Genomic DNA, 17500 nt, shown 5'->3' with positions numbered 1-17500 from the left:
AAACCCTCCCGTGCACCCCGTCCGGACCGGGCGCCCTCTTCTTACTACGGAGGCGGGACATAACCGCCTCCATTTCTGCGTCAGTGACGGGTGGCGGAACATCCTCCACCACCGAGTCCAGCATCAGTGGAGCCATTCGCGGAGGAGCGAATCCTACTGGGGGGTCCGGAAACAGTTCCCGGACAATATTCCCCAGCACTTGTGGCTGGAGTGTCTCCGTCAACGGGGCCGACTGGGCGCGAAGTTTGTCTCGCGCCCTTTTATACGGTCGGCCCCAGGGGTCATTGTCGATCCCCTCCACCAACTCCAGCCACGCTCGCTCCTTGGCCCGACTGATGGCTAGCTGCAAGATCTCCCTTTTCGCTCGGTAGACCCTATACAGCCGGCCATCGCGCTCCTCATCCTGGGGACGGCGCCGCCTGCTGCGAGTATATGCGCGACGCGCAGCATTGCAGGCGGCGCGAAGGTCAGCCAACTCCGTCGACCACCAGTAGACTGCCCTCCGAGGAGGGGGAGGACCCCGCATTCTAGGCATGGCCGCTCGGCAAACGCTAGTAAGCACGTTGCCGAAACAGCCAGCCATTTCGTCCACCCCCATTCCCTCAGAGGACGGAAGACTCCAACGGCCGACGATGGCCGCCTCCTCCGCCAGTTCCCGGTTGAGCTTTGAAAGAGCCCAACGCGGAAACTCACTGCGTCCCCCGAAGCGCGATGCTGGACTCGATGCGGAGGCCGAAGACACCTCGAACCGTATGTAACGATGGTCCGAGAGTGTCTCCACCTCCGTCACCACCCTCCACCTCTTCACCCTGCGCGCGACAGCGGAAGTGGCGAACGAAAGGTCCACCACTGAACCACCCGTCCGCCGCACGCAGGTCGGGACTGTTCCTGTGTTAAGGAGGGACAGTCCCGAGGCCAAAGCCCACTCCTCCACCTCTCTCCCCTTCGGATCAGTGACAGGGGAACCCCACGCCGAGGACTTGGCGTTGAAGTCCCCTGCCACAATTACTGGGAGAGGGGCTAGCCTTCTGATTAGCGGCCCTAGAGCATCGAGGAACTGCTCTAGGGCGGCCAAATTACGGTTTGGGGAGAAGTAGACCCCGATTATGGCGTACTCCCCCCAAACCGCCACCACGTACCCGGGACCCCTCATTCTGGGTATGAGGGGGGGGCCAGCGCCAGGCCGCACCAAAATGGAGACGGAGCCCTGATCATCCCCAGCCCAATGAGGCTGAGGAGGGACACAATACGGCTCCGCCAATACCGCCACATCGACATGCCACTCCACCATCGACTGCAGGAAGAGATCCTGGGCCGCGGCGGAGTGGTTTCCATTGCCTTGAAGGAAACCCAAATGTCCAGGCATTACTCTGACATTTGGGCCTCAGGCGACGCCACTCCCCTGGGGGTGTTGGGGAGTTTACCACGAACGGGTGGGGGGTTACAAGACCTACCCCCCATCACGTGTTCCGCTGGACGGCCTGCATCCGAGCAGACCGCACATTTGGGTTTGGTCACCTGACATCCTGATGCGTTATGCCCAGACTGACCGCAGCGATAGCATAAGTTGCTACGGTCTTTCATCGAGGGGGGGCATAACGCAGCGAAATGACCCAACCCCAAGCACCGGAAGCAATGCTTGGGGCATGCGTTGACAAGGTGGAGCGAAACTTTGCTCCACCCCACAGCAATGCTGCCCAGTGACACCAATTTTTTGGCCGCCGTCACTGGGCAGCTCATACGAGCAAAACCAGTCCCAACCAACCCCCGCTGAATTTCTCCCACCCAAATTTGAGCGGGAGAGCAACCGCCTTCTCTAGCGATCGCAGTCTTTACCGATTCTGCGGTCGCAGCATCTGAGAGGCCCGTGATTTTGAAATCTGCACATTTCACGGGCCTTGACACATCCACCTCGTTAGCAAGGACCTCCGACAGGCGAGCCGCCAAGGTATCCGCCTTATCATGACTGTTGGATCCAGGGATCTCAATGACCCTGGCTCCCGTGGCCGCCTGCCTAATACGAAGGGGTCCAATCCCAAGGTCGCCTAGGTTGATCGACAGCTCCGCCTTCTGCAAGACGGAGCTGTATGTCAGACCGTTGCTGACCGCTTCCGGCTTCAGCTTCACTACTACGGCCGTGGAGCGCGGCATCACGACCTTGGGCTTCTTTGCCGCTGGTTTTATAGGCTCAGGTGCCTTCTTCTTGGGCGCTTTTCGGCGTACCACCTCAGTCCAAACTGCCGCAGGCTGCTCCGACGCCTTGGCGGCGGGTGTCTCTTTCGAGACACCCGCCGAAGCAACGGCGCTCTCCGACAAAGCAGATGGGCTAGCGTCCATTGGTTCTCCGGACTTTGATTTTTTCGACCCCTTAGCCTTACCCTTTTTGGGCTTAGCTGGAGCAGGGGCCGAACGAACTTCTGGGCGCACAGGAAGCGCCGGAAAATCCTCCAGAACCACACGACGAGTCGCGGTTAACGGCATCACCGGTGAGGCATCGCGGGCCTGTGAGGCAACTGGTACCGGATTGACAGCCCTCTTTTCTTGGGCTTGGGCTGCCCTCTTTTTATCTGCAGCCAGGGGTGGGCGAATAGGAGCTAGAGGAGGCAAGCGCTCCTCTAGACCCGCCAGACGCCTATCAACTAAACTGCCCACCAGGCGGGCAATATTCTTCTCCAAAATGCCCAGCTGTTCGCTGGACATCGGAGAACTTTTCGCCTTTGCCGCTTCGGTACGGCTCTCCTCAAACTCGCGCTTGTAAGCGCGTACTTCCTCGCGGAGATTTGCCAGTTCACGTTGGAGCCGATTATTATCGGCCTTGAGACGGCGAGTCTCCTCCGCTTCGGTACGCGCTCCAAGCGCGTCTAAAACAACCCTCAAAGTGGAGGTGGCCCGCTTGATTTTGTTTGCGTAGCCACCTTTGAGGTTGGTGGACTTGTTGGCAATGGCAAGAATCTCTTGGAGATTACTCTCACCAGCACGTAACAAGTCCTCCGGCCCCATCACTTCTACATCAAGGTCCAGGGGGCCCGGTGGTGTAGGATTGTCCAACACCGTCACCTCCTTTCTAAAGGACTTCTTTTCTAGAGAGGCAAGAAAGTCTGCCTCCTTAGCCTCCTTGGTTCTTTCTCGGAGTTCTTGACGAGCAGCAGATATTCTGCTCGTCGAACCCCGAGTCTTCCCTCGCTTGGCCGTCTGCGCCTTGACAGTCCTGTCGGACCCTACGCCAATCTCCTCCGTGTCGGAGCCTGACAGCTCCGAGAAAAGTCGCTTACTCGCAACGATCTCCGACTCCGACATGGACGGTATTGACTCCGTCCCCAATAGCTCCTCTATGGATATGCCCGCTCGGGCAGAACCCCTCGAAGGACCACAACCCTTTTTCCCACCATCCTGTCCATCCTTACGAAGAACCCCCTTTTCATTTCGAACCTCCTCCAAGATATTCTCATTCCCGGATCTGGCATCGCCATAAAAGGCCAAAATCTCCTCATCAGAATCCCTGTTCCCCCCCCCATCAGATCCCCCCCCTTCATCCTGAACTTCCCCCTGCATTCGACCACCTCCTTTCGGCATATCCCGTCAGTCCACCACTCGAAGAATCGAGCAGATAGACAGACGGTATATCACCAAGTTTAAAAACTTAAATCTAATTAATAATACCTAAGAAAACCAACACCAATATTAACAAAAAATACACCAAAAATAAAGAGAAAACCTAAAACTATATTTACAGCTAACTCCTCACCCCGTTAGAGGTCACCCCCGTAAAGAAACACCGGGACAAACTCGTCGACCAGTGTCTCCGTACTTGGATGACCTACCAACAATTTCGTTATAAAAACGAAAAACACTAAAAATTAAATAACTCAAAAACCACTTGGGTTTTTGAGTTGCAACCAACACTGAAAATTCGGCGACCAAAAGGCGCATTGAATGACACCTCGAACTTAAATATCCGACAACAAGCATAGGCTCCGCCCCGGAAAATTTAAGCTCAACCTAACCTAACCTAACCTAACCTAACCTAACCTAACCTAACCTAACCTAACCTAACCTAACCTAACCTAACCTAACCTAACCTAACCTAACCTAACCTAACCTAACCTAACCTAACCTAACCTAACCTAACCTAACCTAACCTAACCTAACCTAACCTAACCTAACCTAACCTAACCTAACCTAACCTAACCTAACCTAACCTAACCTAACCTAACCTAACCTAACCTAACCTAACCTAACCTAACCTAACCTAACCTAACCTAACCTAACCTAACCTAACCTAACCTAACCTAACCTAACCTAACCTAACCTAACCTAACCTAACCTAACCTAACCTAACCTAACCTAACCTAACCTAACCTAACCTAACCTAACCTAACCTAACCTAACCTAACCTAACCTAACCTAACCTAACCTAACCTAACCTAACCTAACCTAACCTAACCTAACCTAACCTAACCTAACCTAACCTAACCTAACCTAACCTAACCTAACCTAACCTAACCTAACCTAACCTAACCTAACCTAACCTAACCTAACCTAACCTAACCTAACCTAACCTAACCTAACCTAACCTAACCTAACCTAACCTAACCTAACCTAACCTAACCTAACCTAACCTAACCTAACCTAACCTAACCTAACCTAACCTAACCTAACCTAACCTAACCTAACCTAACCTAACCTAACCTAACCTAACCTAACCTAACCTAACCTAACCTAACCTAACCTAACCTAACCTAACCTAACCTAACCTAACCTAACCTAACCTAACCTAACCTAACCTAACCTAACCTAACCTAACCTAACCTAACCTAACCTAACCTAACCTAACCTAACCTAACCTAACCTAACCTAACCTAACCTAACCTAACCTAACCTAACCTAACCTAACCTAACCTAACCTAACCTAACCTAACCTAACCTAACCTAACCTAACCTAACCTAACCTAACCTAACCTAACCTAACCTAACCTAACCTAACCTAACCTAACCTAACCTAACCTAACCTAACCTAACCTAACCTAACCTAACCTAACCTAACCTAACCTAACCTAACCTAACCTAACCTAACCTAACCTAACCTAACCTAACCTAACCTAACCTAACCTAACCTAACCTAACCTAACCTAACCTAACCTAACCTAACCTAACCTAACCTAACCTAACCTAACCTAACCTAACCTAACCTAACCTAACCTAACCTAACCTAACCTAACCTAACCTAACCTAACCTAACCTAACCTAACCTAACCTAACCTAACCTAACCTAACCTAACCTAACCTAACCTAACCTAACCTAACCTAACCTAACCTAACCTAACCTAACCTAACCTAACCTAACCTAACCTAACCTAACCTAACCTAACCTAACCTAACCTAACCTAACCTAACCTAACCTAACCTAACCTAACCTAACCTAACCTAACCTAACCTAACCTAACCTAACCTAACCTAACCTAACCTAACCTAACCTAACCTAACCTAACCTAACCTAACCTAACCTAACCTAACCTAACCTAACCTAACCTAACCTAACCTAACCTAACCTAACCTAACCTAACCTAACCTAACCTAACCTAACCTAACCTAACCTAACCTAACCTAACCTAACCTAACCTAACCTAACCTAACCTAACCTAACCTAACCTAACCTAACCTAACCTAACCTAACCTAACCTAACCTATCCTAACCTAACCTAACCTAACCTAACCTAACCTAACCTAACCTAACCTAACCTAACCTAACCTAACCTAACCTAACCTAACCTAACCTAACCTAACCTAACCTAACCTAACCTAACCTAACCTAACCTAACCTAACCTAACCTAACCTAACCTAACCTAACCTAACCTAACCTAACCTAACCTAACCTAACCTAACCTAACCTAACCTAACCTAACCTAACCTAACCTAACCTAACCTAACCTAACCTAACCTAACCTAACCTAACCTAACCTAACCTAACCTAACCTAACCTAACCTAACCTAACCTAACCTAACCTAACCAACGACAACAATCGAGGCAAAGAAAGACCTCGTGGAGAGAATCCGTGAAAAGGCAGGCCATGAAGCTTCGAGGAGGGTGCGCACAATCGCATCCCTCCTAGTAAATGGACCGAAGGGACTCGAAGACCTGGAACGCAAGAGGCTGCTTGTAGATGAAGCACTTATGAGTCACTTCGGATCCATAATACTGGCGGCGCAGATCATCAAAGCCGAGAGCCTGCTATTAATAGGGGACGTAAACCAGCTCCCCTACATTGACCGGGATAATCTCTTCGAGCTGTATTACTATCGCCCGTATCACCTCGCAGATGTAGCCAAAGATCTTCTCTGTACACATAGGTGCCCGCAAGACGTCGCTATGGCGCTGAAGCAAATACACAAGGGCATCTACTCCTCAAGCAACATCATCAAGTCCCTGGCAATAACACCCATGACCGGGACGGAGATCCCTAAAACCGACACCAACACCCTGTACCTGACTTACACCCAGCTAGAAAAGTCAACTCTGAGGAAGTCAGGTTACGGAATAGGAGAGGCCTCAAAAGTACTTACAATACACGAGGCCCAGGGATTGTGTTACAAGAGAGTCTACGTCATCAAACAGCAAAAGAGGAAGTTGCAGCTATACGACAGTGCTTCACACGCGGTGGTTGCCCTGACGCGTCACACGGAACATCTAGTCTACTACACCGACGACACGGATGACGCGCTGGGCAAACTCATAAAGGGAGTGATGGAAACACCTGTTAAGGCCATCATGGAGTACAACGCCAAGATGGCCATTAAGAACCGGGACCATTCCACCATCAAAAAACTGGTCTCGGCCAAAGCTCCATGATGGCATATAAAACTGACAAAATACTGGACTGACAACAAACAAGAAAATCAGGAAGATGACATCAGCCACCAACAGGTGGCCCACGAATATGCCCCCACCACCAACAGGGGGCAGAGGACATCAGCCACCAACAGGTGGCCAACACAATGAATAGACCCCTCACCCAGCGAGCGGGACTGGCATGGACCAACACCTTTAACATCCCAGAAACTCCACCCAGCTTTGGTGACCCCTCAACACCCGAGCCAATGCCAAAACACCGAAAGGCAAAGGGTGGAGACAAATCGTGAGGAAAGTGGAAAATGCCGGACTTACCCACTGGGCTCCAACTGAGGTCCAAAGATAAATAAAATAATCAAGAAGATGACATCACCCCGGAAGATCAAGACTTCGAGGACATCCCAGTCAAGAAGATGACTTCCGGGAAGATGACAGCAGCCACCAACCAGGTGGCCAACGTAGTAAGACCCTCAAAAACACCAGAGGTCACGACACATAGAGCCCCTTCAGGGCGAATAATGTAACCCGATAATGTAATGTAATCCGACGCAAAACGATAGCATAAAAAGAAATATATTAATATCAATTTGATCAGGGCACGGGCCATCTAGGCCTGTGGAGTTTAGAAAAAAAAAAAAAAAAAAAAAAAAAAAAAAAAAAAAAAAAAAAAAAAAAAAAAACCTAACCTAACCTAACCTAACCTAACCTAACCTAACCTAACCTAACCTAACCTAACCTAACCTAACCTAACCTAACCTAACCTAACCTAACCTAACCTAACCTAACCTAACCTAACCTAACCTAACCTAACCTAACCTAACCTAACCTAACCTAACCTAACCTAACCTAACCTAACCTAACCTAACCTAACCTAACCTAACCTAACCTAACCTAACCTAACCTAACCTAACCTAACCTAACCTAACCTAACCTAACCTAACCTAACCTAACCTAACCTAACCTAACCTAACCTAACCTAACCTAACCTAACCTAACCTAACCTAACCTAACCTAACCTAACCTAACCTAACCTAACCTAACCTAACCTAACCTAACCTAACCTAACCTAACCTAACCTAACCTAACCTAACCTAACCTAACCTAACCTAACCTAACCTAACCTAACCTAACCTAACCTAACCTAACCTAACCTAACCTAACCTAACCTAACCTAACCTAACCTAACCTAACCTAACCTAACCTAACCTAACCTAACCTAACCTAACCTAACCTAACCTAACCTAACCTAACCTAACCTAACCTAACCTAACCTAACCTAACCTAACCTAACCTAACCTAACCTAACCTAACCTAACCTAACCTAACCTAACCTAACCTAACCTAACCTAACCTAACCTAACCTAACCTAACCTAACCTAACCTAACCTAACCTAACCTAACCTAACCTAACCTAACCTAACCTAACCTAACCTAACCTAACCTAACCTAACCTAACCTAACCTAACCTAACCTAACCTAACCTAACCTAACCTAACCTAACCTAACCTAACCTAACCTAACCTAACCTAACCTAACCTAACCTAACCTAACCTAACCTAACCTAACCTAACCTAACCTAACCTAACCTAACCTAACCTAACCTAACCTAACCTAACCTAACCTAACCTAACCTAACCTAACCTAACCTAACCTAACCTAACCTAACCTAACCTAACCTAACCTAACCTAACCTAACCTAACCTAACCTAACCTAACCTAACCTAACCTAACCTAACCTAACCTAACCTAACCTAACCTAACCTAACCTAACCTAACCTAACCTAACCTAACCTAACCTAACCTAACCTAACCTAACCTAACCTAACCTAACCTAACCTAACCTAACCTAACCTAACCTAACCTAACCTAACCTAACCTAACCTAACCTAACCTAACCTAACCTAACCTAACCTAACCTAACCTAACCTAACCTAACCTAACCTAACCTAACCTAACCTAACCTAACCTAACCTAACCTAACCTAACCTAACCTAACCTAACCTAACCTAACCTAACCTAACCTAACCTAACCTAACCTAACCTAACCTAACCTAACCTAACCTAACCTAACCTAACCTAACCTAACCTAACCTTTTTTTTTTTTTTTTTTTTTTTTGATGCGCAGGGGAAACCCATCATGGGTCCCCCGGGTCGGGTATGTGCCTCAGTTAAGCTGAAGCACCCCGGGGGTATGTGAGACTCTTACTCACTAAAACCACCTGCGGTTGCCTTCAGCCGTACACGGAGGGATGTCCTGGATCTCTCTAACACAGGACTCCCTCCACGACCGGCCGGTCTACCTCACAAGGGACCGGACTTCCACCAAGTTAGGGAACGCTTAGGCAAACTAAAGCGTTCCCCTCGGCGCCGGGACTAGCTAAGCCGGGCAGGTACCCATCCTGACCCGGAGCCCCGTGGGACGGAAGTTATTGGAGGTTCGCATAGCGACGCCTCCGCACTCCCGTCCTACGCCGGCGGAGCGGAACGGAGGAAGGGTCATCCTCTCTGTTCCGCTCCGCGGCCTCTTTCTGTGAAAGGACGATTTCACAGAAAGAGACCGCCGCCTGCCAAGCCTCATCACTCTCGAGCATGCAGCGCACCATGCTCGGGAGTGAGAGGTCTCCACCTAGCACTGCCACGAGATCGTGGCGCTGCACGGCCCAACGATCGCACACCTCGAGGGTGTGATGGGCCGTGTCCTCCGCAGCGCCACAGTCGTGGCAGGCTGGCGTAGGCTCCCTCCTGGCGACCTTACACAAGTACGCACCGAAACAACCATGTCCGGTGAGCACCTGTGTAAGGCGGAAGGTGAGGGGTTTTCTCTTGCGGCGCATCCACGCCGCAAGAACTGGACGCAGAGCCTGAGCAGTACGTTGCCCGTACTGGGCCTGCGCCAGGTCCTCACCCCACCTCCTCAACAGCCACTGCTCTCCTAGCCTTCGGACCCGCCGGAGCTCCTCCCATTGCAAGTCCTCGCCCCGCGACCTCCTCTCTGAAACGAGGAGGTGCAACTCGGCGAAGACCATCGCAACAAGCTCCCACGGCGGGTCTCCCGCCAGGGCAGTAGCTGCCACCCAGGAGACCGTACGGTACCCCCTGATCACCCTCACCGCTATGACCCGCTGCGCTTTTCGCAGCTGGGCCTTATTGCGAGCGGTGAGGGAGTCCGCCCAAACTGGGGCACCGTACAGGGCTATACTCCGACAGACTCCGGAGTACAGCCGCCTGCAGGCTTCGCTGGGCCCTCCTATATTAGGCAGGAGCCGGCCCAGCGCTGACGCCGCCCTCACGACCTTCGGTCCCAGCTGTTGGAAGTGTGGGCCGAAGGTCCACCTCCCGTCCAGGATGAGCCCAAGACATTTAAGCGTCGGACTCATCCTGACCTCCGTCTCTCCGATAAGGAGTCGAGCTCCGGGTGGGGGTCCTCTCCTCCCGGGTCCGCGGAAGAGCAGGGCTTCGGTCTTGCTTAAGCGTACCCGAAGCCCCAACCGCTCTATGCGGCTGACAATGAGGGATGATCCCACCTCCGCCAGCCGCGCAGCCTCCTGAAAAGTCCGTCCCCGAAATAGTGCATAAGTGTCGTCGCAATAGCAGACTAGCACCATTCCGGGGAGGAGACCGCTCCGCAGGACCCAGTCGTAGCCGATGTCCCATAAATCTGGGCCCACATTTGAGCCCTGAGGGACACCGCACTCGACGCTCCGCCTCTTTAGAGACCCCGACCCGTCCTCGTACTCGACCTCCCTATCGGAGAGATACTCGTTCAACAGCCTCCCGAGATACGGGGGCACCTCGAAATATTCCAGTGCCTCCCGTATTACGCTGTGAGGGAGGCTGTTGAAGGCGTTGGCGATGTCGAACGACACCGCCACCACCACCTCCCCTCGGCGTTCCGCCTCTTCCGTCACCGATTTAAGACGCCTAATGGCGTCGACGGTCGACCGACCGGCCCGAAACCCGAACTGATTATCAGACAGTCCGGGTCCAGGGCCTTCCTCCAAGTGCCGAACGAGGCGGGAGGCAAGAATACGTTCAAACGCCTTGCCCACCTCGTTCAGCAACACTATCGGCCGCACCGCCGACGCACAGTCCGGTGATCGCCCGCCCTTAGGAATAAGGACGAGCCGACCTTTCTTCCATGCTCCCGGGAACTGTCCGCTCTGAAGGCAGCGGTTAAACAGTTCCCGGAGCCTATCTTCGAGGTGCACGAGAGCTAGAGCTAGAACTCTTCCGTGCACCCCGTCCGGACCGGGCGCCCTCTTCTTTCTTCGGAGACGGAACAATACCGTCTCCATTTCGGCATCGGTGACGGGAGGCGGAACACCCTCCTCCATCGAGTCCAGCGTCCGCCGGGCCATCCGCGGCGGAGCGAAGCCTGCTGGGGGGTCCGGGAACAGTTCCCGGACGATATCCTCCAGCAGTTGCGGCTGGAGCGCCTCCGTTAAGGGGGCCGACTGGGCGCGAAGTTTTTCTCGCGCCCGTTTGTACGGTCGGCCCCAGGGGTCGTTTTCGAGCCCCTCCACTAGCTCCAGCCATGCTCGCTCCTTGGCCCGACTGATGGCCAACTGCAGGATCTCCCGCTTTGCCCGGTAGACCCTGTACAGTCGGTCATCACGCTCCACGTCCTGGGGGCGGCGCCGCCTGCTGCGACAATAGGCGCGACGCGCCGCATTGCAGGCGGCGCGAAGGTCGGCCAATTCTGTCGACCACCAGTAAACCTAACCTAACCTAACCTAACCTAACCTAACCTAACCTAACCTAACCTAACCTAACCTAACCTAACCTAACCTAACCTAACCTAACCTAACCTAACCTAACCTAACCTAACATAACCTAACCTAACCTAACCTAACCTAACCTAACCTAACCTAACCTAACCTAACCTAACCTAACCTAACCTAACCTAACCTAACCTAACCTAACCTAACCTAACCTAACCTAACCTAACCTAACCTAACCTAACCTAACCTAACCTAACCTAACCTAACCTAACCTAACCTAACCTAACCTAACCTAACCTAACCTAACCTAACCTAACCTAACCTAACCTAACCTAACCTAACCTAACCTAACCTAACCTAACCTAACCTAACCTAACCTAACCTAACCTAACCTAACCTAACCTAACCTAACCTAACCTAACCTAACCTAACCTAACCTAACCTAACCTAACCTAACCTAACCTAACCTAACCTAACCTAACCTAACCTAACCTAACCTAACCTAACCTAACCTAACCTAACCTAACCTAACCTAACCTAACCTAACCTAACCTAACCTAACCTAACCTAACCTAACCTAACCTAACCTAACCTAACCTAACCTAACCTAACCTAACCTAACCTAACCTAACCTAACCTAACCTAACCTAACCTAACCTAACCTAACCTAACCTAACCTAACCTAACCTAACCTAACCTAACCTAACCTAACCTAACCTAACCTAACCTAACCTAACCTAACCTAACCTAACCTAACCTAACCTAACCTAACCTAACCTAACCTAACCTAACCTAACCTAACCTAACCTAACCTAGCCTAACCTAACCTAACCTAACCTAACCTAACCTAACCTAACCTAACCTAACCTAACCTAACCTAACCTAACCTAACCTAACCTAACCTAACCTAACCTAACCTAACCTAACCTAACCTAACCTAACCTAACCTAACCTAACCTAACCTAACCTAACCTAACCTAACCTAACCTAACCTAACCTAACCTAACCTAACCTAACCTAACCTAACCTAACCTAACCTAACCTAACCTAACCTAACCTAACCTAACCTAACCTAACCTAACCTAACCTAACCTAACCTAACCTAACCTAACCTAACCTAACCTAACCTAACCTAACCTAACCTAACCTAACCTAACCTAACCTAACCTAACCTAACCTAACCTAACCTAACCTAACCTAACCTAACCTAACCTAACCTAACCTAACCTAACCTAACCTAACCTAACCTAACCTAACCTAACCTAACCTAACCTAACCTAACCTAACCTAACCTAACCTAACCTAACCTAACCTAACCTAACCTAACCTAACCTAACCTAACCTAACCTAACCTAACCTAACCTAACCAGTTCCGCTCCGACCGTGGCCAGAGCAACACCTAAAAGTGCGCGCTCCGCAGTTTAAAATCGTTCTTCGCGGCCAAAGTTGTGAAAGTGACAAGTGTTATATATCACCAGAAGCGGATCGACGTGACTAAGACGACGGTGAAAACCGCGAAAAAATTGGACCACTCTAGCCCGAAAAATCGGCAAAAAACCGTGTTTTTCGTCGACCTGTGGCATTTGAAAGCGTGCGGCGCGCGTTTTGTCGCTGTGACCCCCTAGTTTTCTCAGCCCACTCGACGCACAAGACCCTCTACCTGCTTCTCCCAAAAATCCAGATTTTTCTGGCATTTGGTTGAGGAGCAGCAGGGCTAAAACTCAAGTACAGCTCGAAGGCGGGAACGCGGGGAAGTGCGGGGGGAAGTCGCGACTACGTCCTCTCGAAGCGGACTATTCGGGGCTTACCAAATCTGTTTTCGGATCTGAAATCGGACCAGCAGTTCCCGAGAAAACAGAGATCAAAAAACTGTCAAATTTTCAGACATCCAGATCTCGGAACCAAAAGCGACGACCTGGTGTTTTAAAAATTTTGTGTGACGAGGCTTGCTTAGGAGCCTCCAGGTGCAAAGTGTTGTGACTTTCTGGCGAGCGGTTTCGCCGAAAAACGTAAAAAACCTTAAAGTCTAGACTTCGACCTACGAGGTCTAGACTCGCAAGGGAGCAGCGGACCGGCGCCGGGAGTCATCGCTAGCAGCCGGGAGCCCAGCAAACAAAGTTAAGTGGACCAAATTAAGTAAAATAAGTAGAGAAAATAGACATTAAATTTCAAAGACATTTTTGACCTACTTCTAAAGTTAGCAATAAATTGTAATTAGTAGTACCTAGAGATAAATTAGTGAATAATTATAATATATAAGCCCCATTTAGATTTAAGTCTTAATTAAGTAGATACTTGATAAAACAGGCACAGGAGGTAAACTCTATACAGAAAAAACCCCTGGGCGGGCGCCACGCCCCTTGTTAAGGAATTTTAATGATAGCAGCCAAAATATTAATTCTAGAAACCTGCAACCAATTTTCCAAGATAGGGTATACCGCAGCATATTAGGCTACAAAATTTCATCAAAATTGCATCGGAGGAAATAGCTTAATCAACAAAGTTTTGAAGTAAATCGTGACGTCAGGATCTGTCTTTTTTCAGGGCTGCAAATGACGTTTTTCTCCGGTCGATGAATATAATTGTGATTAAATTGCTTTAGTGTGACAGTCTTACTAATTACTAAAATATATACAACAAATAGATTTTTAAAAAACTAATTAAAACTAGTATACATTTAATAAGTTACAAAATCATACAATTCACATAAAACTAATATAAAATAGGTAAAAAACATTATTAAAATTAACATTTAAATTATAAAACAAATAAAAATAGTTAGTATATAACATTAAACAATAGTATAAATTATTAAAACCAATACAAACACTATAACAAATAATAAAAAATTAAAAACTAAATATATATACATAGACTAGTAACACAGCAATACAATACATAAACATAATTAATAAAACCGTTAATTATTAAAAAATAGATACATTAAAAACTTAAAAATATCAGGTGCTTTTCAGCTCGTTTGTCATCGCATTCCATAAACGCGCCAACCCTACATTATCAGCTAGGGCGATCTAGCGCCCAAGAAAATAGGCTCCACCCCATAGTCCGAGGCATGAACGTTGTTTTTTGAAACTAATAAACTTAAAATTAAATTCATCACATTAAAATACAAATATTATAATAAATTTAGATTAAAATACTAATTAATAATTAAATTAACAATAATAAACAATAATACATAGTAATTATAGTTAAAATCAATTAATAATATCGGGAAAAATTTTAAATAAAACCAAAAATTCCGGGTAACAACCCATTTAGCCCTATCCTAATTGGTAGTAGTATTAGACAGTTAATTTAACAACCCATAACAATTTTAAGAACTATTCTAAAAGTAAACTTTAACACTCGGACTATATTCAACAGGACATAGTTAAAAACACCATAAGTGCGAGCGAGACAAGTAGGGCTGCCGCGCGCGATACCTGTCTCGCTCACTGCCCCGCCCACCGACGCGCTCAGGGCTGCGAATGAAAAATTTTGCTAACCCTAGTGAATAAAAATTTAAATAGTTAAAATTAGTAAAATAATAAAAGGTAATTAATAATAATACAAATTATAAAATTAAAGTTGCAGGTCGTCATAATAATTAAACAATAGGAGGATACATTAAAACAACTACAAACAATTATTTAGCAAAATATAAATAAACAACAAAAAACTTAAAAATAACATTAAAAATACATATAATACACTATATAAATTAGACTAAAAATATATATATTAAATTGCACCAAAACCCCAAATCTATAAGTTAAAAATAATAAAATAGTATATACACATTAAATTACGGGAACATAAATAAATAAATACGAAAAAACCAGTTATAAAAATCTGTGCGAAAGACAAAACCTAAATATTATAAAAACAAACTAAAACACATAGTAATTGAACATAAATAACAATATTAATTTAAATATAGCACAATAGGAAGTTAATAAATATCAAAATTCCCATCAGGTTATTCCCGCTCATTGATACATAAAAATAATACACTCTTGCGTGTGGCAGCCCTGACACGCCCACTTGGCGTCAAGCGCGGTGTGTGGTCTAGTAGTTCAAGAGCCGCCGCGCGGTAATTTTGCTAAAAACAAAACGGGTAATATATTAGTTAATTAAATAGATGAATAAATAAAAACACATTTATAATAAACAGAAACAAATAATATAGGAATAAATAATTAAATAAACTGGTTAAAAGAAGTAAAATACAAGTAGAAGCAACATCAATAATAATAAAAACGTGGGATATATTTCAATAAAATTCAAAATTAATAAATAGATAAAAATTAGATTATTTGGTACTTTTAAACACAAAAAAGATATTAGCATAAAATAAAAATAATCCAGAAGACTACCGGCTCTCGAACTAAAAAAGATCTAAGGTGATAAGAAGTCGACTGCGCTTTTGCTAATAAAAACCAATAGGCGTTTCATTTCTTGTAGGACAAGCTATAGTAAGGGCAGAAAAGCCTTGCTATTTCAAAAAGATAGGCACTTACAATTAAATTTGAAAGTAGCTTTTTCTTAAAAACCAAACATATTTAGACTCAGATTTCGTACAAAAACCATAGATACGGGAATAAACTTGCGACTGACACTATAATTTTCTGATTTCGACCGGCGGAAGACGTCAAAAACACTAAATAAAAGACGAGGAACGAGGCCCAATAAGCCAAAAGAATAAATTTGACCAGATCGTATCCTTTTGGAACATCTGCTATACTAGTTTATAAAACTGTGATAACGGAAGTCCTTATTAAACTGAATAAATAGATATAGCAACTTACCAAAAATTTTTTAATATAGGGATAGTGACAAGTAATTCGTATTAGTTAACTATTTACACATATTAATCATATTATAGACTAAAATATATACATATTTACACATTATATATCTAGGACTAGTGGCATCACAGTTATCATTAGAATATAGACCGAGTGCATCATTTTTGGTGTATTCGTTAGGTTAAGGTACATTTTTTTTGACATTTTATAATTTACAGACCGAGTGCACTAGTTAGTGTACTCGTTAGGATTAAGGTTTTTAATTGACAGACTGAATGTAATTAGTAACTACTAGTAAATAATCTATTTAATTAATATATTCTCAACGTAAAATATAAAGAAAAATTGCTATTTTAAATCTGCAGGGACATATATTAAATTAGTAGGAAATCCGAGTCCCTGTGAAAAAGAAAAAGCAACGGAATTCTGCGTTATCGCATGCTGCTTTTGAAATACAAAAGTAATATTCTAGTCAACAAATTTACATATTAAACATTAACTTTGTTAAAACCTTAAACCTAGTATTACCTATTTTATTTAATATATTATTTACGACGACTGTTTTGCAGTTTATTTTATATATTTTATAGTTTAGTTTAACTAGAGTTTTATTGACCGGCTGTACCCTATTGGGGCAACTGACTAGAATAAGATTTAGTGTAATTAGGGTAGTGTTTTAAAGCAGATTTTATTGAAAATAACTTATTATTTTATATTACAATTGACAAAAATTAGACTAGTCCCCTATTGGGACTACTATTAATATTTACATCTTAATAAAAATTTTTAAAACACTTATTATACATAGAAATTTATAATTATATACACATATTAAAATAAAACACTACACTATTTTAGATATACATTTATATTAATAACTGACGCGTTCCCCTAGTAAATAAACTAAACTAAAACAATAAAACAAGCAAAATGGCCATGGTACATACGCCTAAGATGGGTGCAAAACCGAAAAAGACAAAGGGCAAGCCCTCCCTTGAGGTCCTGCAGAGTGACCAACAAAGCAGCCCTATATTGCAGAAACGAACAGATTCCGCTGAGGCCCTTCTGGCAGAGGTAAGCGGGATAGTTAAAAACAGTATCTATCTGCTAAACCAGACCA

At 45.8% G+C, this 17500-nt stretch overlaps 2 protein-coding genes across 2 annotated transcripts; both read right to left on the bottom strand.

Annotated features, from left to right (window-relative positions):
* Positions 1-123: 123 nt before the first annotated feature.
* Positions 124-1366, bottom strand: LOC121729603. Its single transcript, XM_042118164.1, has 2 exons — positions 200-1366; positions 124-153 (listed from the first exon to the last, which is right to left on the bottom strand). Exons 1-2 carry the CDS (start codon positions 1364-1366, stop codon positions 124-126), a joined length of 1197 nt encoding a protein of 398 aa, XP_041974098.1.
* On the bottom strand, positions 1366-3573 carry LOC121729602. Its single transcript, XM_042118163.1, has 2 exons — positions 1619-3573; positions 1366-1402 (listed from the first exon to the last, which is right to left on the bottom strand). The coding sequence occupies exons 1-2, from the start codon at positions 3571-3573 to the stop codon at positions 1366-1368; spliced, it is 1992 nt and encodes a 663-aa protein (XP_041974097.1).
* Between the last annotated feature and the right edge of the window lie 13927 nt (positions 3574-17500).

Source organism: Aricia agestis, chromosome 8 (genome assembly GCF_905147365.1).
Source record: "Aricia agestis chromosome 8, ilAriAges1.1, whole genome shotgun sequence".
NCBI lineage: Eukaryota > Metazoa > Arthropoda > Insecta > Lepidoptera > Lycaenidae > Aricia > Aricia agestis.
This window is presented reverse-complemented; position numbering and strand designations above follow the sequence as displayed.